Source organism: Lissotriton vulgaris, chromosome 1_1 (assembly GCF_964263255.1).
Source record: "Lissotriton vulgaris chromosome 1_1, aLisVul1.2, whole genome shotgun sequence".
Taxonomy (NCBI): domain Eukaryota; kingdom Metazoa; phylum Chordata; class Amphibia; order Caudata; family Salamandridae; genus Lissotriton; species Lissotriton vulgaris.
In genome coordinates, this window is record NC_141685.1 from 934,612,903 (window position 1) to 934,637,237 (window position 24,335).

At 48.3% G+C, this 24,335-nt stretch overlaps 1 protein-coding gene across 4 annotated transcripts in view; it reads left to right on the forward strand.

Annotated features, from left to right (window-relative positions):
* ITGA7 (integrin subunit alpha 7) overlaps positions 1-24,335 on the forward strand; it is a 307,450-nt gene that overhangs the window by 122,360 nt on the left and 160,755 nt on the right. For all 4 annotated transcript variants that reach the window (XM_086959129.1, XM_086959132.1, XM_086959131.1 and 1 more), the window contains exons 2-3: positions 1,634-1,761; positions 20,148-20,227. In XM_086959129.1, the coding sequence (XP_086815255.1) occupies positions 1,634-1,761; positions 20,148-20,227 (208 nt within the window). The remainder of the gene's footprint in view (positions 1-1,633; positions 1,762-20,147; positions 20,228-24,335) is intronic.

Here is a 24,335-nt window from a genome sequence, read left to right on the forward strand (position 1 = left end):
TCTTGGGTTTTCTTACCGGTTATTGTGTCTGCTGGTTATAAGGGTTAATGTATGAGAAGGAAGGGGGCTGCTCCTCCCACAGAACAGAAGTCCACAACCTCCCTCCGCCCCAGTGACAGCACAGATCCATAGTGGTTGTCAGGGCAAGACTGGTTTCTCGTGTTTTTTCAGGAAAACATTCCAATAAAAAAAAAAATCATTTTGTTGGTTGTTTAAATAGGTGTTGTCACTCTATCCGTGAGAGTGAGTGAGAGACAAACTGACAGCCAACACGTGTTTCGCCCCTTTACACGGCCATCCGGCCTGGGCCTTCCTCAGGGCGTTGCAATAGTATGGATGACATTTTAGTCATCTGTGTAGAAAAGGTCCTGAAATTTCTCGTAATATCGGCCGTAATGCCGGTCCACATTTGCAGATGGAGATTGACCGGACCGGACCACCACTCTCACGGATAGAGTGACAACACCTAAATAAACAACAAACAAAATGAAATATTGTCTGATTGGAATTTTTTCCTGAAAAATTACGAGAAACCAGTCTTGGCCTGACCACCTCTTTGGGCCTGGTCTGTATATTAGGGAGTTAGGGGTTTACCCCTGTCAAGAGCAGGTATTACAACAAGATGTTTTGCTCAATAAACGGCCAGTAAGGGATTGGGACCTTTTTACCCCTTATCTCACAGAAGAGCACATATCCATGCACGGTGTTCAGGATAACACTAGGATAAAGATGCCAGTGTGGGATACTCCTGCATTAGAGGATATTGACTCTCTGGCCTGGTTTAGGAAAGGGGACTACATAGATGTCTCGGTGAGAAGTAAAAGGAACGACACTAGTGGGTGTAGGGAAACTGGCTGTGACCACAGCTTCCCCACAGATCCCGCAGCTGCCTCGCCGTCGGCAGGGTGACCTCGGCCAATTCAGGAGACTTGAGCAACAAACAGCAGACAAAGATGTGAGTCCTGCAACGACTCGCACTTGCAAAGCTGCTGACCTGAGAGGAAGTATTTTAAGAAGGGCGTTGCACATACTAGTACACACACTATTTATATTTCTTTACTCTCTTCAAACGGAGTATAACTGTTTCCAGGTCTGAGAATGGCCTAGGGGAGCAGTGCAAAGTTCTCTGTTATGGTCTGTGGAGGCTGCAAAAGGGGTGTTAGGGGGGGGAAGATGGGTCATCTTCCATTTCATGTATGCATTTAGGTATGTGTCTGTGTACACTTCAGTGCTTAGTTTGTAAACAAATAAATAAGTGCTGGGGCCCTCGTCAAGAGGCCACCGCAGTTTGCACCACACATTACCATTGTGCTTACACATCCTTTAACCATCACACTGCTACAAGTGTGCCAATTCAGACTGTTTGAGGCCGCCAGAGCTTTAAGAATGGCTTGGGTGGTAGTTATTTGTTGTTTTGAATGTATATTGAATTAACAACTATTTTACTGCTCATCTTTAAATTACACAAACAGCGCCACCCTGTGGCAGCTGTCATAAGTATATGTTCTGACACTTAAGTGCCGATGCCGAGCACCGGAAACCACCGGCACAAATTAAGCACTGGTACGCTCCACGCGCTTGCTTGTGTACCCATTCTAGCTGCCTTGCACTAACAGCACTTGTTGTATTGTAGGCTTCTGGTGGGAGCTCCACAGGCGCCAGGGCTGCCGGGACAGAAAGCCAACCGGACCGGAGGATTGTACTCCTGCCCCCTAACCAGCGAGATCGACGATTGCCAGCGGGTGGACATCGATGATGGGGGTAAGTACAGATGGCAGGCATGTATGGGGAGATCCTGGGTGGGAAACAGATGCAGTTGTGTTAGAACATGGATTGGGAGATTCACTGTAGAGGGTAATTGTGGGCCAAGAAACGCACACTAGTAGAACAGCGCTGATTGGTGGACAGATAGATCCGGGCCCTTTGCAAGTGCATACGTTTATATTATCTGTTTTATGTAATTTGTAATGGTTTTAAGTAATCATACAATAAACTTGTTCTGAAGAAAATGCGGGCACCAGCAGTGTTCCCGAACAATAGGCTGGCGAACTGTCCTAGTCAATGTGTCTGCTTCAGAAAAGCCTCAGCTGCTAATTCATTTGGCAGTGGGGTCAGTTTCTCTTTTTTATAATATTTATTTATTTACCTTTCATTATTACATTCCACTAATGCAGTGATAAATGTTCACGACTTCCGAATTACAGGTCTATATCCCAAAAATCGTGTACATTTTGCAGGGATTACAACATAACGATAATAGTACGGTGAGACAGGTTCCGAATCCGATCCAGCGCACAGCAGGACAGGGGACTCACATATCTACCAAGATTGAGCCCTTGGCAAGGATAGCAGCCACTTGCCAGAGCAAATCTAGCAAGACTGAGACCTTGGCATAGATATCAGCTGCTAGCCAGAGCAAATCTAGCAAGACTGAGACCTTGGCATAGATATCAGCTGCTAGCCAGAGCAAATCTAGCAAGACTGAGACCTTGGCATAGATATCAGCTGCTAGCCAGAGCAAATCTAGCAAGACTGAGACCTTGGCATAGATATCAGCTGCTAGCCAGAGCAAATCTAGCAAGACTGAGACCTTGGCATAGATATCAGCTGCTAACCATAGCAAATCTAGCACGATTGAGACATTGACATGGATAGCAGCCACTAGCTATAGGAAATCTAGCAAGAACGAGACCTTGGCATAGATATCAGCTGCTAGCCATAGCAAATCTAGCAAGACTGAGGCATTGGCATGGATAACAGCCACTTGCCATAGCAAATCTAGCAAGATTGAGACCTTGGCATAGATATCAGCTGCTAGCCATAGCAAATCTAGCAAGACTGAGGCATTGGCATGGATAACAGCCACTTGCCATAGCAAATCTAGCAAGATTGAGACCTTGGCATGGATAGAAACTGCTAACCAGAGCAAATCTAGCAAGACTGAGACCTTGGCATGGATAGCAGCCACTTGCCATAGCAAATCTAGCAAGATTGAGACCTTGGCATAGATATCAGCTGCTAGCCATAGCAAATATAGCAAGATTGAGACATTGGCATGGATAGCAGCCACTTGCTATAGGAAATCTAGCAAGAACGAGACCTTGGCATTGATACCAACTGCTAGCCATAGCAAATCAAGCCAGACTGAGACCTTGGCATGGATAGCAGCCACTCGCCATAGCAAATCAAGCAAGATTGAGACCATGACATGGATAGCAGCCACTTGCCGGAGCAAATCTAGCAAGACTGAGACCTTGGGATATATTTCAGCTGCTAGCCAAAGCAAATCTAGCAAGACTGAGACCTTGACATGGATAGCAGCCACTTGCCAGAGGAAATCTAGCAAGACTGAGACCTTGACGTGGATAGCAGCCACTTGCCAGAGGAAATCTAGCAAGACTGAGACCTTGACGTGGATAGCAGCCACTTGCCATAGCAAATCTAGCAAGATTGAGACCTTGGCATGGATAGCAGCCCCTTGCCAGAGCAAATCTAGCAAGACTGAGACCTTGGCATAGATATCCGCTGCTAGCCAGAGCAAATCTAGCAAGACTGAGATCTTGGCATGGATAGCAGCTGCTAGCCATAGCAAATCTAGCAAGATTGAGACCTTGGCATGAATAGCAGCCCCTTGCCAGAGCAAATCTAGCAAGACTGAGACCTTGGCATAGATATCAGCTGCTAGCCATAGCAAATCTAGCACGATTGAGACATTGACATGGATAGCAGCCACTAGCTATAGGAAATCTAGCAAGAACGTGACCTTGGCATGGATACCAACTGCTAGCCATAGCAAATCAAGCCAGACTGAGACCTTGGCATGGATAGCAGCCACTCGCCATAGCAAATCAAGCAATATTGAGACCATGACATGGATAGCAGCCACTTGCCAGAGCAAATCTAGCAAGACTGAGACCTTGGCATAGATATCAGCTGCTAGCCATAGCAAATCTAGCAAGACTGAGACCTTGGCATGGATAGCAGCCACTTTCCGGAGCAAATCTAGCAAGACTGAGACCTTGGGATATATTTCAGCTGCTAGCCAAAGCAAATCTAGCAAGACTGAGACCTTGGCATGGATAGCAGCCACTTGCCATAGCAAATCTAGCAAGATTGAGACCTTGGCATGGATAGCAGCCACTTACCAGAGCAAATCTAGCAAGACTGAGACCTTGGCATAGATATCAGCTGCAAGCCTTAGCAAATCTACCAAGATTGAGACCATGACATGGATAGCAGCCACTTGCCAGAGCAAATCTAGCAAGACTGAGACCTTGGCATATATCAGCTGCTAGCCATAGCAAATCTACCAAGACTTAGACCTTGGCATGGATAGCAGCCACTTGCCAGAGCGAATCTAGCAAGACTGAGACCTTGGCATAGATATCAGCTGCTAGCCATAGCAAATCTGGCAAGACTGATACCTTGGCATGGATAGCAGCCACTTGCCATAGCAAATCTAGCAAGATTGAGACCTTTGCATTGATAGCAGCCACTTGCCAGAGCAAATCTAGCAAGACTGAGACCTTGGCATAGATATCAGCTGCTAGCCATAGCAAATCTACCAAGATTGAGACCTTGGCAAGGATAGCAGCCACTTGCCAGAGCAAATCTAGCAAGATTGAGACCTTGACATGGATAGCAGCCACTTGCCGGAGCAAATCTAGCAAGACTGAGACCTTGGCATATATATAAGCTGCCAACCATAGCAAATCTACCAAGATTGAGACCTTGGCATGGATAGCAGCCACTTGCCAGAGCAAATCTAGCAAGATTGAGACCTTGACATGGATAGCAGCCACTTGCCGGAGCAAATCTAGCAAGACTGAGACCTTGGCATATATATAAGCTGCCAACCATAGCAAATCTACCAAGATTGAGACCTTGGCATGGATAGCAGCCACTTGCCAGAGCAAATCTAGCAAGACTGAGACCTTGGCATAGATATCCGCTGCTAGCCAGAGCAAATCTAGCAAGACTGAGATCTTGACATGGATAGCAGCTGCAAGCCAGAGCAAATCTAGCAAGACTGAGACCTTGACATGGATAGCAGCCACTTGCCGGAGCAAATCTAGCAAGACTGAGACCTTGGCATATATATAAGCTGCCAACCATAGCAAATCTACCAAGATTGAGACCTTGGCATGGATAGCAGCCACTTGCCAGAGCAAATCTAGCAAGACTGAGACCTTGGCATAGATATCAGCTGCTAGCCATAGCAAATCTAGCAAGATTGAGACATTGACATGGATAGCAGCCGCTCACTATAGCAAATCTAGCAAGATTGAGAACTTGGCATGGATAACAGCCACTAGCCATAGCAAATCTACCAAGATTGAGCCCTTGACATGGATAGCAGCTGCTAGCCATAGCAAATCTACCAATATTGAGCCCTAGACATGGATAGCAGCCCCTCGCTATAGAAAATCTAGCAAGATTGAGACATTGACATAGATAGAAGCTGCTTGCTATAGCAAACCTAGCAAGATTGAGACCTTGACATGGATAGCAACTGCTAGCCATTGAAATTCTAGCAAGATGTAGACTTTGACATGGGTAGCAGCTGCTCGCCATAGCAAACCTAGCAACATCGAGACTTCGACATGGATAGCATCTGCTCTCTGTAGCAAATCTAGCAAGATTGAGTCCTTGGCATGGATAGTAACCGCTAGCCATGGCAAATCTAGCAAGATTGATACCTTGGCATGGATAGCAGTCTCTAGCTATAAGAAATCTAGCAAGATTGAGACCTTGGCATGGATAGCAGCTACTTGACAGGCAACTTTAGCAAGACTGAGGCCTTGACATGGATAGTAACCTCTAGCCATAGCAAATCTAGCAAGACTGAGACCTTGACATGGATAGCAGCCGCTTGCTGTAACAAGCAAACAATACAAGCGATACGGGTGGGTTGAGAAAATAGAATTTTAAACAGAGACATTTGTTTCCCAGGCTCGGATCTATGGGCACAAACTCAGGGAATATATATGCCCATAGCCACTGTCACCTCATCGTGACAGCACCTGAGCATTATTATCAGCCTCATGCCACGAAGTAGCAAATACGACCTGAGAGGTCCCCAGATGTCCTGAAGCCAAGATGTCTCTGGGAGCAGGCCTGCATGTAGATCTAGCTGTTCACTGCAGTAAATCAGATTGCTTCGCCAGGTCTTACATTTAGGAGCCCTGCTTCTGCCCCATCAGCCCACCACCTATCTCTTTACTAACAGAAGTGCCAAAGACAGAAATCATTTACAAGTGGTATCCAGATCCATCACATAGCCCAGCAGCACAATGATCGGATCAGGCGGCACAGTGCAGTCTACCATGTCAGACAGGGCAGACAGCACCTCATGCCAATAACCATAGATGGCACCACATGACCACACCAGGTGGAGAAACCATGAGTCTGGGCCGCTGCACCTGACACAGTTCACATCATCTCTGAGTCCAAATCTGCGAAGGCTAGCCAGAGTGTAGTGTGCTCTCTGAAGCATTTTGTAGTGAATAATGTGGAGTCAACTGCTTGAGGAGACTATCCGTTTGGCTACAAATGTATGTACACGTTTCGTTGATGACCTCCTGACACAATTCCCCCTCCCAGCCACAGAACAGCGCATCACCTGAGGACATACCCCATGTGAGGTAAGATATGATACTGTTATTAGGTGTTCGGTAGAGGTGGCATATAACAGGCGTTCGAGTGGTGTAAGAGTAGATTGCTCCGCCGGGAACTCCGGGATGGAGAGTTTACAGTTTCCTCATGAACGGTGATAGAGAAACTCATCCAGGGTGGTATAATCCTGCAGTGTGAGGAATGAGCCATTCCTATAAAGTTGACCCCACTTCAACAATCCCCTTCCATGGAAGCTTGTCTGTGCACTAGGTTTATGGATGACTTGGAAGGGGGGTGATAGTCCAGTGGTAGATGAGATGAGTAGATTTAGCCCGGTCCCATCTTTTTACTCTGTTTTTCCCAAAACCTAATCAGGCATACTATAGTCGAAATAATGTGTCTCGATCTATGGACCAGTCTCCCTCGGAAGAAGAGAGGAGGAACAGGGGACACACTATCAACCTCAGTTGCCAAGTGTGGTAAGAATGGTGGGGCTTGTACTAGTATAAGGCAAAGGGTGCTTGAACATGGAGATAGTAGAGCTGTTGGTCCGGTGCTTCAAACCCACCCATATGAAAGGGCAGTATAAGGGTCTCCCATCCAATGGTGGGTTATCTACTACCCCACATGAGTCTGCCCAATTGAGATTTAAGGACATTGAATAGGGATTTTCTGAGCAGCATAGATATACTTAGAAAGAGATATGGTATGTTGGGTAGGATCACTATTTTCATGAGGCTCCCTCGACCAGCCACAAAAATAGGAAGGGGATTCCAAAGAGTTATCTGCTCAGTAATGTGTTAGATAGTTAACCATAATGTTTACTAATCTCCACCTCAGGATCCCTGGGCACCCATATCCCTGAGGACTTCAGGGAGTTGTCACACCACCATAAGGATGATTCTGGCACGAAGTGTGCATGTTAGGCTTGAGGGGCCGGATCTGGGAATTCCTCATCCAATAGTGACACCTGAAAGGAGTCCACATGCAAGATATTCTTGCATATTCACATTGAGGCTCAATTGCGAATCCCGGATATAAAGGGCCATGTCATCCGCATATAGTGAGATTAAGATGGGCTGACTCGTTTACTGAAGGGGAAACTGAGCGTAGTGTTGCCGGAGTCTGGTATTCAGTTGTTCCGCAGCCAGCACAAAGAGGATGGGCAAAAGGCAACTTCCTTGCCTCATGCCCTGAAGAATTACCAAGGAATCGGAGTGGGGATGAGTGATATGCACCCTGGCTGTGGGGGTCGCATATAACAATTTGAGCCAGCACAAAAAGTCTTGTTATATGCCATTCTGCCCAGCATTGTCAAATGAAAACCCCACTCGTTTTCATGCAGTCTTGGGCGGTGTTCTAAGAGGGCACCTTGCAATGATTGAGGCGTTTCATGCTGTCTTGGTCGGAGTTCTAGGAGGGCACCTTGCATTGATTGAGGCTTTTCATGTTGTCTTGGTCGGTGTTCTAGTAGGGCACCTTTCAATAAATGAGGCGTTTCATGCAGTCTTGGGCGGTGTTCTAGTAGGGCACCGTGCAATGATTGAGGCGTTTCATGCTGTCTTGGTCGAAGTTCTAGGAGGGCACCTTGCATTGATTGAGGCTTTTCATGTTGTCTTGGTCGGTGTTCTAGGAAAGCACCTTGCATTGATTGAGGCTTTTCATGTTGTCTTGGTCGGTGTTCTAGTAGGGCACCTTGCATTGATTGAGGCTTTTCATGTTGTCTGGTCGGTGTTCTAGTAGGGCACCGTGCAATGATTGAGGCGTTTTCATGCTGTCTTGGTCGGTGTTCTAGGAAAGCACCTTGCATTGATTGAGGCTTTTCATGTTGTCTTGGTCGGTGTTCTAGTAGGGCACCTTGCAATAATTGAGGCGTTTCATGCAGTCTTGGGCGGTGTTCTAGTAGGGCACCGTGCAATGATTGAGGCGTTTTCATGCTGTCTTGGTCGGTGTTCTAGGAAAGCACCTTGCATTGATTGAGGCTTTTCATGTTGTCTTGGTCGGTGTTCTAGTAGGGCACCTTGCAATAATTGAGGCGTTTCATGCAGCCTTGGGCGGTGTTCTAGTAGGGCACCGTGCAATAATTGAGGTGTTTCATGCAGCCTTGGGCGGTGTTCCAGTAGGGCACCTTGCAATAATTGAGGCATTTCATGCAGCCTTGGGCGGTGTTCTAGTAGGGCACCTTGCAATGATTGAGGCGTTTCATGCAGTCTTGGGCGGTGTTCTAGTAGGGCACCATGCAATGATTGAGGCGTTTTCATGCTGTCTTGGTCGGTGTTCTAGGAAAGCACCTTGCATTGATTGAGGCTTTTCCTGCAGTCTTGGACGGTGTTCTAGTAGGGCACCTTGCAATAATTGAGGCGTTTCATGCAGTCTTGGGCGGTGTTCTAGGAAAGCACCTTGCATTGATTGAGGCTTTTCATGCAGTCTTGGGTGGTGTTCTAGTAGGGCACCTTGCAATAATTGAGGCGTTTCATGCAGTCTTGGGCGGTGTTCTAGTAGGGCACCTTGCATTGATTGAAGCGTTTCATGCAGCCTTGGGCGGTGTTCTAGTAGGGCATCTTGCATTGATTGAGGCTTTTCATGTTGTCTTGGTCGGTGTTCTAGTAGGGCACCTTGCAATAATTGAGGCATTTCATGCAGCCTTGAGCGGTGTTCTAGTAGGGCACCGTGCAATAATTGAGGCGTTTCATGCAGCCTTGGGCGGTGTTCCAGTAGGGCACCTTGCAATAATTGAGGCGTTTCATGCAGCCTTGGGTGGTCTTCTAGTAGGGCACCTTGAAATAATTGAGGCGTTTCATGCAGTCTTGGGCGGTGTTCTAGTAGGGCACCTTGCAATAATTGAGGCGTTTCATGCAGCCTTGGGCGGTGTTCTAGTAGGGCACCTTGCAATAATTGAGGTGTTCCATGCAGTCTTGGGCGGTGTTCTAGTAGGGCACCTTGCAATAACTGAGGCGTTTCATGCAGCCTTGGGCGATGTTCTAGTAGGGCACCTTGCAATAATTGAGGCGTTTCATGCAGCCTTGGGCGGTGTTCTAGTAGGCCACCTTGCAATAATTGAGGCGTTTCATGCAGCCTTGGGCGGTGTTCTAGTAGGGCACCTTGCAATAATTGAGGCGTTTCATGCAGTCTTGGGCGGTGTTCTAGTAGGGCACCTTGCAATGATTGAGGCGTTTTCATGCTGTCTTGGTCGGTGTTCTAGGAAAGCACCTTGCATTGATTGAGGCTTTTCATGCAGTCTTGGGCGGTGTTCTAGTAGGGCACCTTGCAATAATTGAGGCATTTCATGCAATCTTGGGCGGTGTTCTAGGAATGCACCTTGCATTGATTGAGGCTTTTCATGCAGTCTTGGGTGGTGTTCTAGTAGGGCACCTTGCAATAATTGAGGCGTTTCATGCAGTCTTGGGCGGTGTTCTAGTAGGGCACCTTGCAATGATTGAGGCGTTTCATGCAGCCTTGGGCGGTGTTCTAGTAGGGCATCTTGCATTGATTGAGGCTTTTCATGTTGTCTTGGTCGGTGTTCTAGTAGGGCTCCTTGCAATAATTGAGGCATTTCATGCCGCCTTGGGCGATGTTCTAGTAGGGCACCGTGCAATAATTGAGGCGTTTCATGCAGCCTTGGGCGGTGTTCTATTAGGGCACCTTGCAATAATTGAGGCGTTTCATGCAGCCTTGGGCGGTCTTCTAGTAGGGCACCTTGAAATAATTGAAGCGTTTCATGCAGTCTTGGGCGGTGTTCTAGTAGGGCACCTTGCAATAATTGAGGCGTTTCATGCAGCCTTGGGCGATGTTCTAGTAGGGCACCTTGCAATAATTGAGGCATTTCATGCAGCCTTGGGCGGTGTTCTAGTAGGGCACCGTGCAATAATTGAGGCGTTTCATGCAGCCTTGGGCGGTGTTCCAGTAGGGCACCTTGCAATAATTGAGGCATTTCATGCAGCCTTGGGCGGTGTTCTAGTAGGTCACCGTGCAATAATTGAGGCATTTCATGCAGCCTTGGGCGGTGTTCTAGTAGGGCACCTTGCAATAATTGAGGCGTTTCATGCAGTCTTGGGCGGTGTTTTAGTAGGGCACCTTGCAATAATTGAGGCGTTTCATGCAGCCTTGGGCGATGTTCTAGTAGGACACCTTGCAATAATTGAGGCGTTTCATGCAGCCTTGGGCGGTGTTCTAGTAGGGCACCGTGCAATAATTGAGGCGTTTCATGCAGCCTTGTGCGGTGTTCCAGTAGGGCACCTTGCAATAATTGAGGCATTTCATGCAGCCTTGGGCGGTGTTATAGTAGGGCATCTTGCATTGATTGAGGCTTTTCATGTTGTCTTGGTCGGTGTTCTAGTAGGGCACCTTGCAATAATTGAGGCGTTTCATGCAGCCTTGGGCGGTGTTCTAGTAGGGCACCGTGCAATAATTGGGGCGTTTCATGCAGCCTTGGGCGGTGTTCCAGTAGGGCACCTTGCAATAATTGAGGCGTTTCATGCAGCCTTGGGCGGTGTTCTAGTAGGGCACCTTGCAATAATTGAGGCGTTTCATGCAGTCTTGGGCGGTGTTCTAGTAGGGCACCTTGCAATAATTGAGGCATTTCATGCAGCCTTGGGCGATGTTCTAGTAGGGCACCTTGCAATAATTGAGGCGTTTCATGCAGCCTTGGGCGGTGTTCTAGTAGGGCACCGTGCAATAATTGAGGCTTTTCATGCAGTCTTGGGCGGTGTTCTAGTAGGGTACCTTGCAATAATTGAGGCGTTTCATGCAGCCTTGGGCAATGTTCTAGTAGGGCACCTTGCAATAATTGAGGCGTTTCATGCAGCCTTGGGCGGTGTTCCAGTAGGGCACCTTGCAATAATTGAGGCGTTTCATGCAGCCTTGGGCGGTGTTCTAGTAGGGCACCTTGCAATAATTGAGGCATTTCATGCAGTCTTGGGCGGTGTTCTAGTAGGGCACCATGCAATGATTGAGGCGTTTTCATGCTGTCTTGGTCGGTGTTCTAGGAAAGCACCTTGCATTGATTGAGGCTTTTTATGCAGTCTTGGGCGGTGTTCTAGTAGGGCACCTTGCAATAATTGAGGCGTTTCATGCAGTCTTGGGCGGTGTTCTAGGAAAGCACCTTGCATTGATTGAGGCTTTTCATGCAGTCTTGGGTGGTGTTCTAGTAGGGCACCTTGCAATAATTGAGGCGTTTCATGCAGTCTTGGGCGGTGTTCTAGTAGGGCACCTTGCAATGATTGAGGCGTTTCATGCAGCCTTGGGCGGTGTTCTAGTAGGGCACCTTGCAGTAATTGAGGCGTTTCATGAAGTCTTGGGCGGTGTTTTAGTAGGGCACCGTGCAATGATTGAGGCGTTTTCATGCTGTCTTGGTCGGTGTCCTAGGAAAGCACCTTGCATTGATTGAGGCTTTTCATGTTGTCTTGGTCGGTGTTCTAGTAGGGCACCTTGCAATAATTGAGGCGTTTCATGCAGTCTTGGGCGGTGTTCTAGTAGGGCACCGTGCAATGATTGAGGCGTTTTCATGCTGTCTTGGTCGGTGTTCTAGGAAAGCACCTTGCATTGATTGAGGCTTTTCATGTTGTCTTGGGCGGTGTTCTAGTAGGGCACCTTGCAATAATTGAAGCGTTTCGTGCAGCCTTGGGCGGTGTTCTAGTAGGGCACCTTGCAATGATTGAGGCGTTTAATGCAGCCTTGGGCGGTGTTCTAGTAGGGCACCTTGCAATAATTGAGGGGTTTCATGCAGCCTTGGGCGGTGTTCTAATAGGGCACCTTGCAATAATTGAGGCGTTTCATGCAGTCTTGGGCGGTGTTCTAGTAGGGCACCGTGCAATGATTGAGGCGTTTTCATGCTGTCTTGGTCGGTGTTCTAGGAAAGCACCTTGCATTGATTGAGGCTTTTCATGCAGCCTTGGGCGGTGTTCTAGTAGGGCACCTTGCAATATATGAGGCGTTTCATGCAGTCTTGGGCAGTGTTCCAGTAGGGCACCTTGCAATAATTGAGGCGTTTCATGCAGCCTTGGGCGGTGTTCTAGTAGGGCACCTTGCAATAATTGAGGCATTTCATGCAGTCTTGGGCTTTGTTCTAGTAGGGCACCATGCAATGATTGAGGCATTTTCATGCTGTCTTGGTCGGTGTTCTAGGAAAGCACCTTGCATTTATTGAGGCTTTTCATGTTATCTTGGTCGGTGTTCTAGTAGGGCACCTTGCAATAATTGAGGCGTTTCATGCAGTCTTGGGCGGTGTTCTAGTAGGGCATCTTGCAATAATTGAGGCGTTTCATGCAGTCTTGGGCGGTGTTCTAGTAGGGCACCTTGTAATAATTGAGGCGTTTCATGCAGTCTTGGGCGGTGATCTAGTAGGGCATCTTGCAATAATTGAGGCGTTTCATGCAGCCTTGGGCGATTTCTAGTAGAGCACCTTGCAATAATTGAGGCGTTTCATGCTCTCTTGGGCGGTGTTCTAGTAGGGCAGCTTGCAATAATTGAGGCGTTTCATGCTGTCTTGGGCGGTGTTCTAGTAGGGCACCTTGCAATAATTGAGGCGTTTCATGCTCTCTTGGGCGGTGTTCTAGTAGGGCACCTTGCAATAATTGAGGCGTTTCATGCTCTCTTGGGCGGTGTTCTAGTAGGGCAGCTTGCAATAATTGAGGCGTTTCATACATCCTTGCGCGGTGTTCTAGTAGGGCACCTTGCAATAATTGAGGCGTTTCATGCAGCCTTGGGCGGTGTTCTAGTAGGGCACCTTGCAATAATTGAGGCGTTTCATGCTCTCTTGGGCGGTGTTCTAGTAGGGCAGCTTGCAATAATTGAGGCGTTTCATGCAGCCTTGGGCGGTGTTCTAGTAGGGCACCTTGCAATAATTGCAGCGTTTCATGCAGCCTTGGGCGGTGTTCTAGTAGGGCACCTTGCAATAATTGAGGCGTTTCATGCAGCCTTGGGCGGTGTTCTAGTAGGGCACCTTGCAATAATTGAGGCGTTTCATGCAGCCTTGGGCGGTGTTCTAGTATTGCACCTTGCAATAATTGAGGCGTTTCATGAAGCCTTGGGCGGTGTTCTAGTAGGGCACCTTGCAATAATTGAGGCGTTTCATGCAGCCTTGGGCGGTGTTCTAGTAGGGCACCTTGCAATATTTGAGGCGTTTCATGCAGCCTTGGGCGATGTTCTAGTAGGGCACCTTGCAATAATTGAGGCATTTCATGCAGCCTTGGGCGGTGTTCTAGTAGGGCACCTTGCAATAATTGAGGCGTTTCATGCAGCCTTGGGCGATGTTCTAGATGGGCACCTTGATAATTGAGGCGTTTCATGCAGCCTTGGGCGGTGTTCTAGTAGGGCACCTTGCAATAATTGAGGCGTTTCATGCAGCCTTGGGCGGTGTTCTAGTTCGGCATCTTGCAATGATTGTGGCATTTCATGCTGTCTTGGGTAGTGTTCTAGTAGGGCACCTTGCAATAATTGAGGCATTTCATGCCGACTAGGGCGGTGTTCTAGGAGGGCACTGTGTAATGATTGAGACGTTTCATGCTGTCTTGGTCAGTGTTCTAGGAGGACAGCTTGCATTGGTTGAGGTGTTTCAGGCTGTATTGGGCGGTGTTCTAATAGGGCACCTTGCAATGATTGAGGCGTTTCATGCTCTTTTGGGTGGTGGTCTAGGAGGGCAGCTTGCTTTGATTAAGGCATTTCATACTGTCTTGGGTAGTGTTCTAGGAGGCCACCGTGCATTGGTTGGGGTCTTTTATGCTGTCTCGAGCTGTGTTGTAGGAAGGCACCGTGCATTGGTTGGGACGTTTCATGCTGCCTTGCGTGGTGTTCTAGGAGGGCATCTTGCATTGGTTGAGGCATTTCATGCTGGCTTGGGCTGTGTTCTAGGAGGACACCTTGCATTCATTGAGGCATTTCATGCAGCCTTGAGAGGTGCTCTACGAGGGCACCGTGTATTGGTTGAGGTGTTTCATGCTGTCTTGGGTGGTGTTCTAGGAGGGCACCGTGCAGTGGTTAGGGTGTTTCATGCTGTTTTGGGGGGGTTTCTTGGAGGGGACCGTGCATTGGTTGGGGCGTTTCATGATTTCTTGGGTGGTGTTCTATGAGGGCACTGTGCATTGGTTGGGGTCTTTCATGCAGTCTTGGGCGGTGTTCTAGGAGGGCACTGTGCATTGGTTGGGGTCTTTCATGCTGTCTTGGGCGGTGTTCTAGGAGGGCTCTGTGCATTGGTTGGGGCGTTTCATGCACCTTTGGGCGGTGTTCTAAGAGGGCACCTTGGATTGATTGAGGCATTTCACGTACCATTGGGGGTGTTCTAAGAGGGCACCATGCATTGGTTGTGGCATTTTATTCTATTTTAGTTGGTGTTCTAGAAGGGCACCTTGCACTGGTTGAGGCGTTTCATGCTGTCTTGGGTAGTGTTCTAGGAGGGCAGCTTGCATTTGTTGAGGCGTTTCATGCTGTAGTGAACGGTGTTCTAGGAGGGCACCTTGCATTGGTTGAGGCGTTTCATGTAGCCTTGGGTGGTGTTCTGGGAGAGCACTGTGCATTGGTTGGGGTGTTTCATGCAGCCATGGGCGGTGTTCAAGGAGGGCACCTTGCATTGGAGGAGGCATTTCATACTGTCTTGGGCGGTGTTCTAAGAGGGCACCTCGCATTGGTTGGGGCGTTTCATGCTATCTTGGGAGGTGTTCTAGGAGGGCACCATGCACTGGTGGAGGTGCTTCATGCTGTCTTGGGTAGTGTTCCAAGAGGGCACCTTGCAAATTGTTGGGGCGTTTCATGCAGCCTCAGGCGGTGTTCTAGGAGGGCACCGTGCATTGATTGAGGCGTTTCATGCTGTCTTGGTTGGTGTTCTAGGAGGGCAGATTGCATTGATTGAGGCGTTTCATGCTGTCTTAGGCAGAGTTCTAGGTGGACAGCTTGCATTGGTTGGGACATTTCATGCAGCCTTGAGAGGTGCTCTAGGAGGGCACCTTGGATTGGTTGGGGCGTTTCATGCTGTCTTAGCGGTGTTCTAGGAGGGCACCATGCATTGGTGGAGGTGTTTCATGCTATCTTGGGTAATGTTCTAGGAGGGCACCTTGCATTGGTTGAGGCGTTTCATGCTGTCTTGGGCAGTGTTCTAGGAGGGCAGCATCCACTTAAATCACTTGGGGTGCGTTCTGCCTTGAGTGTATGTTTTATGATCAATCAATCAATCAGTACATTTGTAAAGCGCACTACTTACCCGTGAGGGTCTCAAGGAGCTGAGGGGGGGGTGGGGAGGATGCTGCTCGAATAGCCAGGTCTTGATTAGTCTTCTAAAGGTTAGCAGATCCTGGGTCTGTGGTAGGACGATGGGAAGGGTGTTCCAGGTCTTGCTGGCGAGGTGGGAGAACGAGCTGCCACCGGAGGTCGCTCTTCGGATGCAGGGGACTGTGGCGAGGGCGAGGTCGGTGGAGCGGAGCTGGCGGTTGGGGGTGTAGAAGCTGAGTCGTCTGTTGAGGTATGCTGGTCCAGTGTTGTGGAGTGCCTTGTGTGCTTGGGTGAGGAGCTTGAAGGTGATACTCTTGTTGACGGGTAGCCAGTGCAGGTTTCTCAGGTAGGGTGTGATGTGGCTGCGCGAGGGATGTCGAGGATCAGGCGAGCAGAGGCGTTTTGAATGCGCTGGAGTTGTTTCAGGAGTTTGGCAGAGGCTCCTCCGTAGTGGGCGTTTCCGTAGTCCAACCTGCTGCTGACGAGGGCCTGGGTGACCGTTCTTCTTGTTTCGGTTGGGATCCACCTGTAGATCTTGCGGAGCATGCAGAGGGTGTTGAAGCAGGAGGATGAGATGGCGTTGACCTGCTTTGTCATGGAGAGAGAAGAGTTGAGGATGAACCCAAGGTTCCGTGCGTGGTCGGTGGGTGTTGGAGCTGTTCCCAGTGCGATCCGCCACCAGGAGTCGTCCCAGGCCAAGGGGGTGGAGCCGAGGACGAGGATTTCCATCTTGTCGGAGTTTGGCTTCAGTCGGCTGTACTTCATCCACTAATCGACGGCTTTCACTCCTTCGTGGAGGTTGGTTTTGGCGATGAGGGGGTCCTTGGTGAGTGTCGTCGGCATAGGAGATGATGTTGAGGTCATGCAGTCGGGCGACGTGGGCGAGCAGTGCCATGTAGATGTTGAACAATGTTGGTCTGAGGGATGAGCCCTGGGGTACGCCGCAGATGATCTCTGTGGCTTCGGAGTGGAAAGGGGGAGGAGGACACTCTGGGTTCTGCCGGAGAGGAAGGAGGTGGTCCATTCCAGAGCCTTGTCTTGGATCCCAGCGTCGTGGAGGTGTGTGCGTAGGGTGCAGTGGCAGACAGTGTTGAAGGCGGCTGACAGGTCCAGGAGGATGAGGGCAGCGGTTTCTCTGTTGTTGAGCAGGACCCTGATGTCATTGGTGGCGGTGATGAGGGCAGTCTCGGTGCTGTGGTTGCTGCGGAACCCGGACTGGGATGGGTCCAGTAAATGCTGTTCTCCTTGATGTAGTGGGTCAGTTGTCTGTTGACAGTCTTCTCGATGACCTTCCCCGGAAATGGGAGCAGGGAGATGGCCCGGAAGTTCTTGAGGTTCTTGGGGTCAGCCTTGGGTTTCTTGAGTAAGGCGTTGATCTCAGCGTGCTTCCAGCTCTCCGGGAAGGTTGTTGTCTCAAAGGAGATGTTGATGGCTTTCCGGAGATGGGTTGTGATGGCGGTGCTTTGTTGTAGATGTGGTGTGGGCATGGGTCTGATGGAGATCCAGAGCGGATGGTGTTCATGATTTTGATGGTGTCATCGTCGTCGTTTATGTTGGTCCAGGCGAGCAGGGGGTCGGTGAGGATGGTGGTCATTGTGGTTATCGAGGCAGTCATGGCGTTGAAGCTGTCGTGGATGTCAGTGATCGTGTGATGGAAGAAGGTGGCTAGGGAGTCGCACAGGTCTTGCGAAGGAGGGATGTCGTTGGTGTTGGAGCGTTCCTTCATGATGTTGAAGAGCTCATTGCTGTTGTGTGCGTTGTTGCCTAGGCGGTCTTTGAAGGAGGCCCTTTTGGTGGTTCTGATGAGGTGGTGGTGTCTGCTGGTGGCATTCTTGTGGGCTGAGTAGCTGTCCGGTGTCTATTCACCGTGCCATTTCTTCTCTAGCTTTTGGCAGGTTTGCTTGGAGGCCTGGAGGTCTTCAGTGAACCAGCTGGCTTTCTTGCTGGTGTGTTTGTTGGAGGGTTTCTGGAACGGGGCGAGGGTGTTGGCGCAGTCGTCGATCCATTGTCTGAGGTTGCGGGCGGCGGTGTTGGTGTCGGTGGGGTCGGCGGGTGGTATCCGGGCGAGAGTGGTGGTTAGTTGGTCTTCGGTAACTTTGCTCCAGCAGCGGCGGGGATCTGAGGGTGCAGTGGTGCACGGTAGGTTTATGGAAGGTGAAGTGGATGCAGTGATGATCGGTCCAGTGGAGTTCAGTGGTGTGGTTGAAGGAGACGTGGGAGCTAGCGGAGAAGATGGGGTCAAGTGTGTGACCGGCGGAGTGGGTGGGCGTTGTGACAAGTTGTCTGAGTCCGAGGTTGGCAACATGCACTGATTGACTTTGCTTTCTTGCACTCTCTGGTGTTTTTTTAGAAGGGAACCTGCACTACCTGACACTGGTTCCTTGTTGTCTTTGGCTTGTCTTCAAGGGGGTCATTGTACGCTGATTGATGATAGGACTTTCTCCCTGTCTTGGCCGTGTGGGGTAGGAGGCCCACTTGCACTGTTTTGACACAGATTTCACAGTGTCTTGGGCAAATGTTGTTGGAGGGCAGCATGCATGTATAGACTTAAGTTTCAAACCTGTTGTTAGTTTGGCAGGAGTGCAGCTTGCACTGATTGACACTGAGGTCATGCTACTGTGGGTGGGTGGAATAAGCGGGCAGCTTGCAGTGATTGACATTGAGGCCATGCTAGTGCGGGCGGGCGGGTGGAATAAGGTTGCAGGTTGCATTGATTGACATTGAGGTCATGCTAGTGTGGTGGGGTGGAATAAGGGGGCAGCTTGCAATGATTGACATTGAGGTCATGCTAGTGCGGGCGGGTAGAACAAAGGGGCAGCTTGCAGTGACTGAGACTGAGGCCATGCTAGTGTGGGTGGGTGGAATAAGGGGGCAGCTTGGAGTGATTGACATTGAGGTCATGCTGGTACGAGCGGGTGGTATCAGGGGGCAGCTTGCAGTGATTGACATTGAGGTCATGCTAGTGTGGGCGGGTGGAATAAGGGGGCAGCTTGCAGAGATTGACACTGAGGCCATGCTAGTGTGGGCGGGTGGAATAAGGGGGCAGCTTGGAGTGATTGACATTGAGGTCATGCTGGTACGAGCGGGTGGTATCAGGGGGCAGCTTGCAGTGATTGACATTGAGGTCATGCTAGTGTGGGCGGGTGGAATAAGGGGGCAGCTTGCAGAGATTGACACTGAGGCCATGCTAGTGTGGGCGGGTGGAATAAGGGGGGCAGCTTGCAGTGACTGAGACTGAGACCATGCTAGTGTGGGTGGGTGGAATAAGGGGGCAGCTTGCAGTGATTGACATTGAGGTCATGCTAGTGTGGGCGGGTGGAATAAGGGGGCAGCTTGCAGAGATTGACACTGAGGCCATGCTAGTGTGGGCGGGTGGAATAAGGGGGGCAGCTTGCAGTGATTGACACTGAGGCCATGCTAGTGAGGGTGGGTGGAATAAGGGGGGCAGCTTGCAGTGATTGACACTGAGGCCATGCTAGTGTGGGCGGGTGGAATAAGGGGGGCAGCTTGCAGTGATTGACACTGAGGCCATGCTAGTGAGGGTGGGTGGAATAAGGGGGAAGCTTGCAGTGACTGAGACTGTAGGCCATGCTAGTGTGGGCGGGTGGAATAAGGGGGGCAGCTTGCAGTGATTGACACTGAGGCCATGCTAGTGAGGGTGGGTGGAATAAGGGGGAAGCTTGCAGTGACTTACAATGAGGCCATGCTAGTGTGGGTGGGTGGAATAAGCGGGCAGCTTGCAGTGACTGAGACTGTAGGCCATGCTAGTGTGGGCGGGTGGAATAAGGGGGGCAGCTTGCAGTGACTGACAATGAGGCCATGCTAGTGTGGGTGGGTGGGTTGAATAAGGGGGCAGCTTGCAGTGATTGACACTTAGTGCACGCTGTTTTGGACTGGTGTTCTAGACGGGTAGCGTGCTTTGATTGGCACGGGGTTTACACTGATTTGTGGTGGTATAAAAGGACGACTTTCGCTAAGTAACACAGGTTTCATATTTTCTTGTGTGTGTAGTTTAGACGTACAGTATGAAGTAATTTATCATTTGCATTAGTGGTGTGTTAGAGCAGCTTGCAATTATTGTCTCAGTGTTGATGCTCTTCTGGACTGGTGTTTTAGGAGGGGAGCATGTAGTGATTGACACAGGTGTCACATTGACGTGATTGTGTGGAAGGACAACTTTTACTGAATGAAAAAGGTTCCACACTGTCTTCTTGGGTTAGTAATTCAGGAGAACAGTATAAAGTGACGGGCAGCGCTTTCTTTGATTTTTATTACTTTTGTTCTTTCTTGGGGAATGAATTTAATGATGGCAATCACTATTATTCTGTTTTCAGTTGATGAGAGCAGAGAGAGCAAGGAGAACCAATGGCTGGGTGTCAGCGTGAAGAGTCAAGGCATCGGGGGCAAGATTGTGGTAAGTTTAGCAAAAATCCTTTTTTTGGGCCAGTAGCAAGGGATCAGTGAAAGTGATTATGGCAATTCTTCTTAACTCCGCCGGGTAGCATTCCATTCCAACATTTTTTAGTAAAACCCGGGGGACCAATCACTTGTAAATCACCTTAGTAATGCCCCAAACGAGTAGTCCAGCCCAAAAAACAAGGTTTCTTCACCTGAGCATGAGATCGCAAGCAACCCACATGGGTCTTTACCTTATTGGGCCTCACTGTTGAGGAGGGCCGAGGACAGTTCCTCTGGTACCCTGTGTTGGTGGAGGCAGTTTAATCTCTTCCCTTCAGTGCGCAAGGGGTAATTTTAAAGGCACCCTTTGCTTGTAAAATTAATTTCTTGCCTGTTCTTCAGTAGGTAGGTGAGAAAGTAATATTTGTTCTGCCAAAGACCAGGGGTTGCTTCACGAGAATCCTATTGTCTTCAGATTCCCTTAATGTTTGACTTGTATGGACATTCCTGTTGGATGTCTCAGAAAGTTTCAATGCTTCCCAAAGTTCAATTGACTCTAAGAGCCCAAAATGTTGGGTTTTGCTAGTTTTTTGCCTTGAGCAGGCAGCATTGTCGGCAGTGCAAAATGACTGCTTTTCCTAAAAATACTTGGGAAACGTACAACTTTCCCCAAACATTCCGAGATTGGGTCTAAAATAGTAAATACGCCTCCTGGAATATCTTGTGGGGAGCTGTGCTATCCTCAAATATTCTAGGCCTGGAGTTAGGATAGTACATCTAAACTCCCAGTATGGGCCACGCCCACAGCTGGCTGCAGAATGCCCTAAAGGTCCAGAAATGTTTAAAAGCTTTATAAAGTGAGAATACCCCAGGAAGGGGAACAGGGTTTACAAAGCAACTTTTACCACGCACTACCATTACCACGTGACTTTTACAACGCAAGTCGTTACAACGACTTGCGCTGGGGGCGCTGTAGGATAGGTAATGGTTTCATTTACTATCCAAAACCTTCCCTACTATCCACGGGGACTGGAGTTGGAATAGTAAATTAAACGATTCACTATCCAGCGCCCCCCAACGCAAATCGTTGTAACAACTTGCTTTGTAAAAGTTGCGTGGTAAAGGCATGCGTTGTAAAAGCATGCGTAGTAACGACATACATCCCTTCAGGAAGCACCTTCGTTGTTGCCCAGGGTCCAGGAGTAACCACGCATGCATCTTGCAGACTTTTACTGTGCTGCACAAGGTTAGTGCATGATGTCTGTTTGAAGTGTTGGAGACCCATGCAGCCCTTATCAAACTTTTAAGAAGTCCCACTCAAGCCGCTAGTTCAGTTGATGTCTAATGATGCAGCTTTGCTAAATCCACTCTCATGTATGGACAGAGGTTCCTTTGGCTTCTGACATGGATCAATGTGAGCCAAGTTTCCTCAAGCACTCCCTGACGCCACCTCGTAAGAGCCATACTTAGATGAGACTGTAGCCATTTTTGGTTAGCCATGCCCCCCTTTGGGAGGAGGATGAATTGACACTTCTGGTCACTTTTGCCGACTGGTTGCTACAGTAGAAGCTCTGTCATTGGGAGGAGACGCCATTCTGCAGGCCACTCCACACTGCGTTTCCCGTTGTCTATGTCTATGTGAGGTTATTTATAAAGCGCAACTGTTACTCCAAGGAGTGTGCTGCCGCTACTGCAGAGTGAGTCAAGACCCACCGACGTTCTTACTGCCAATGGGTACGCCAGCGAGCGCTTTTACCCTAGGAGCAGAGACTATTCATTGCTTTTACCTGTTGGCTGCTCCAGCGCTAGCTAGTGCCTCAGGAGAAGCCATTTTAAGTGGGATCTTCCTTATGGTTGTTCTAGTGGACGCGGTTGCCCCATGAGGATAGGCCTTTCCGCAGTGCGTGTTCCTGTCCACATCTCCATTGCAGGTTATTGTCTCCGGAGGAGAGGTCATTCTATAGCTTACTTTCCAATTGGCGAAACCGGTACAGGCTCTTCAGAAAGCTTCCTAGGAATATACCAATGGCCCTTATGGCAAGGATGGGGATATCAATGGCAGGTGGTGTTGGCAGTAGATATGAGGGGGTTTGTGGGGTGGTAGAGCCTGAAGCAATGAGCCCATCCTGGGCAGGACACAGTAAAAGGGACTGGAGAGACAGGTGAGTGCTTATGCGTTAGAACACATTTCAGTCAACCTCCTCCTACTTTCCTTGTTCATAATTGTCTGTGTTATACTTCCTTCCACCAATGTAAACATGTGTTTTATGTTTGTCTGTCTTCTGAAGTGTCTTAGTACCTGTGCCAATCTCTCATGGGTGGGTCGGGGTGCCTCTGTGAATCCGGGGGTTGGTAGTCGGTGTCCAACTCCGCTTCGGGCTGTCTGTGTCTTTCTCTTTTGTATTCTGCTGTGCATGGTTGTGAGTCTGGGAGTGTCAGGAGTGTGTTTGGATTTTGGGCTTTCTAGAATCTCTCTTTCTCTTCCCCTATATCTTTCTCATTCTGTCTCTTCTTCGCTGCCATTCTGAATGTGTGTGATCCGAGCCAAATACTTGAAAAATATAAGAACTCAACAAAGTGTCACCCAAAATTGAGCAAAAGTGGAGTAGTGGTCAGGAGTTGTTAACAAACAAATTGCAATCATTTTTACAACAGAAGACATTTTGGGAATAGAAGTCAAACACAGCAATTTGCTGGCTGTGGTTCCCTGGAATGGCCACGAGGGGGCGGGAGCTCATTCAAGTCAAGTCAACCTTTTTATTGATTAAGAGCCCAACAAAGATCAACAATATAAAATTTAATTAAATTACCTGAATCAAGCTGTAAAACCAAGAGTAAAAATACGTAGAATATTTGAAACACTTTCAGAATAGATGTAAACATTGAAAATAAATTATGACTCACAATTTCATTTGGCGGAGACCTGAAAACATTTAGCAAAGAGTGCATTGTATTTTGGTATTGAACTAAATAAGGCTATGCACTTCTTTTCCCCCAGGGAGTTAATTTACAGAACAATAGTTTCATAGGTGATTTTACCTTTGCACTGCACAGCACAAACTTTTGTTTAAAAGGTAGCCGATGAAAAAAAGGCTTTTCCAGATCTAAAGTGGTCCCCTCAGCCTTGAGAATCATTTAAGAGTGAGCAAATGGCCACACTGCTCAAGGGGAAGAGGTATGAATAATGCCTGAGCCAGAGGGAGTTCTTCCAAGGGAAAGGGATTATCTGTTTGTGCTCTTCAGCTGAGTTTTACAAAAGGCAATCTTACAAAAGCGTTGTTAGAAATGTAGATACACAGAATCCAAAGGTTATACATATTAATCCATAGGCTGCAAACTTTGAGCATATGTCTATTTTTAACAAACGTTAGCAAAAATGGGTGTTAGACAAGAATGTTGCACCTTGAAATTGCGCCTTGTTGCAGTCACGTTCACAAAATATAGATTCTAAGCCTTGGTTTCTATATGAAGTGGAATGGAAACGTTTTCCATTTCAGATTGATAAACACTAAGATGTTCATGGTTTAAATGCACCCTTATAACTGATTCAACAAGTAAAAAATCTGCCAATTTAATTCCAAAAATGGCTTTGATTTTTTTTTTTTAAACAATGACCTAGATCTTTACAACCACATATACTGGTTTGAGCCCATGTTCCAGCTTTCTTCAGATGTAAGTGGAGGGAAACTTTTCCTGCAGTTTACAGATGTAACTTTTTTACAGCTTGCATAATGCAAACGCATACTACAGCTGACTTATCAAAATGTCTAAAACGCCACTTTGATTGCACAAACGTTTTTCATTTTTGGGAAGTACCAGTGAAATGCTGAACTGTTTTGCTTAACCCAGCTGCATTTTATCTCCATATCTCAGCTATTCTTAGTAAAAAAAAAATACAAACAGAAATTAGGAAAAGAAGGCAAAAAAATAGGGTGCTGATTCACAGAACTAACTTAAGACAAAATCCTAAAAGTACTACTTTTGGCATTCACAGACGTTAGGATTTTGTCTTAAGACAGACTTAAGACAGACTTAAGACAGAATCCTAACTTAAGTCTGTCTTAAGTCTGTCTTTAGACAAAATCCTAACGTCTGTGAATACCAAAAGAAGTAAGTTTAGGATT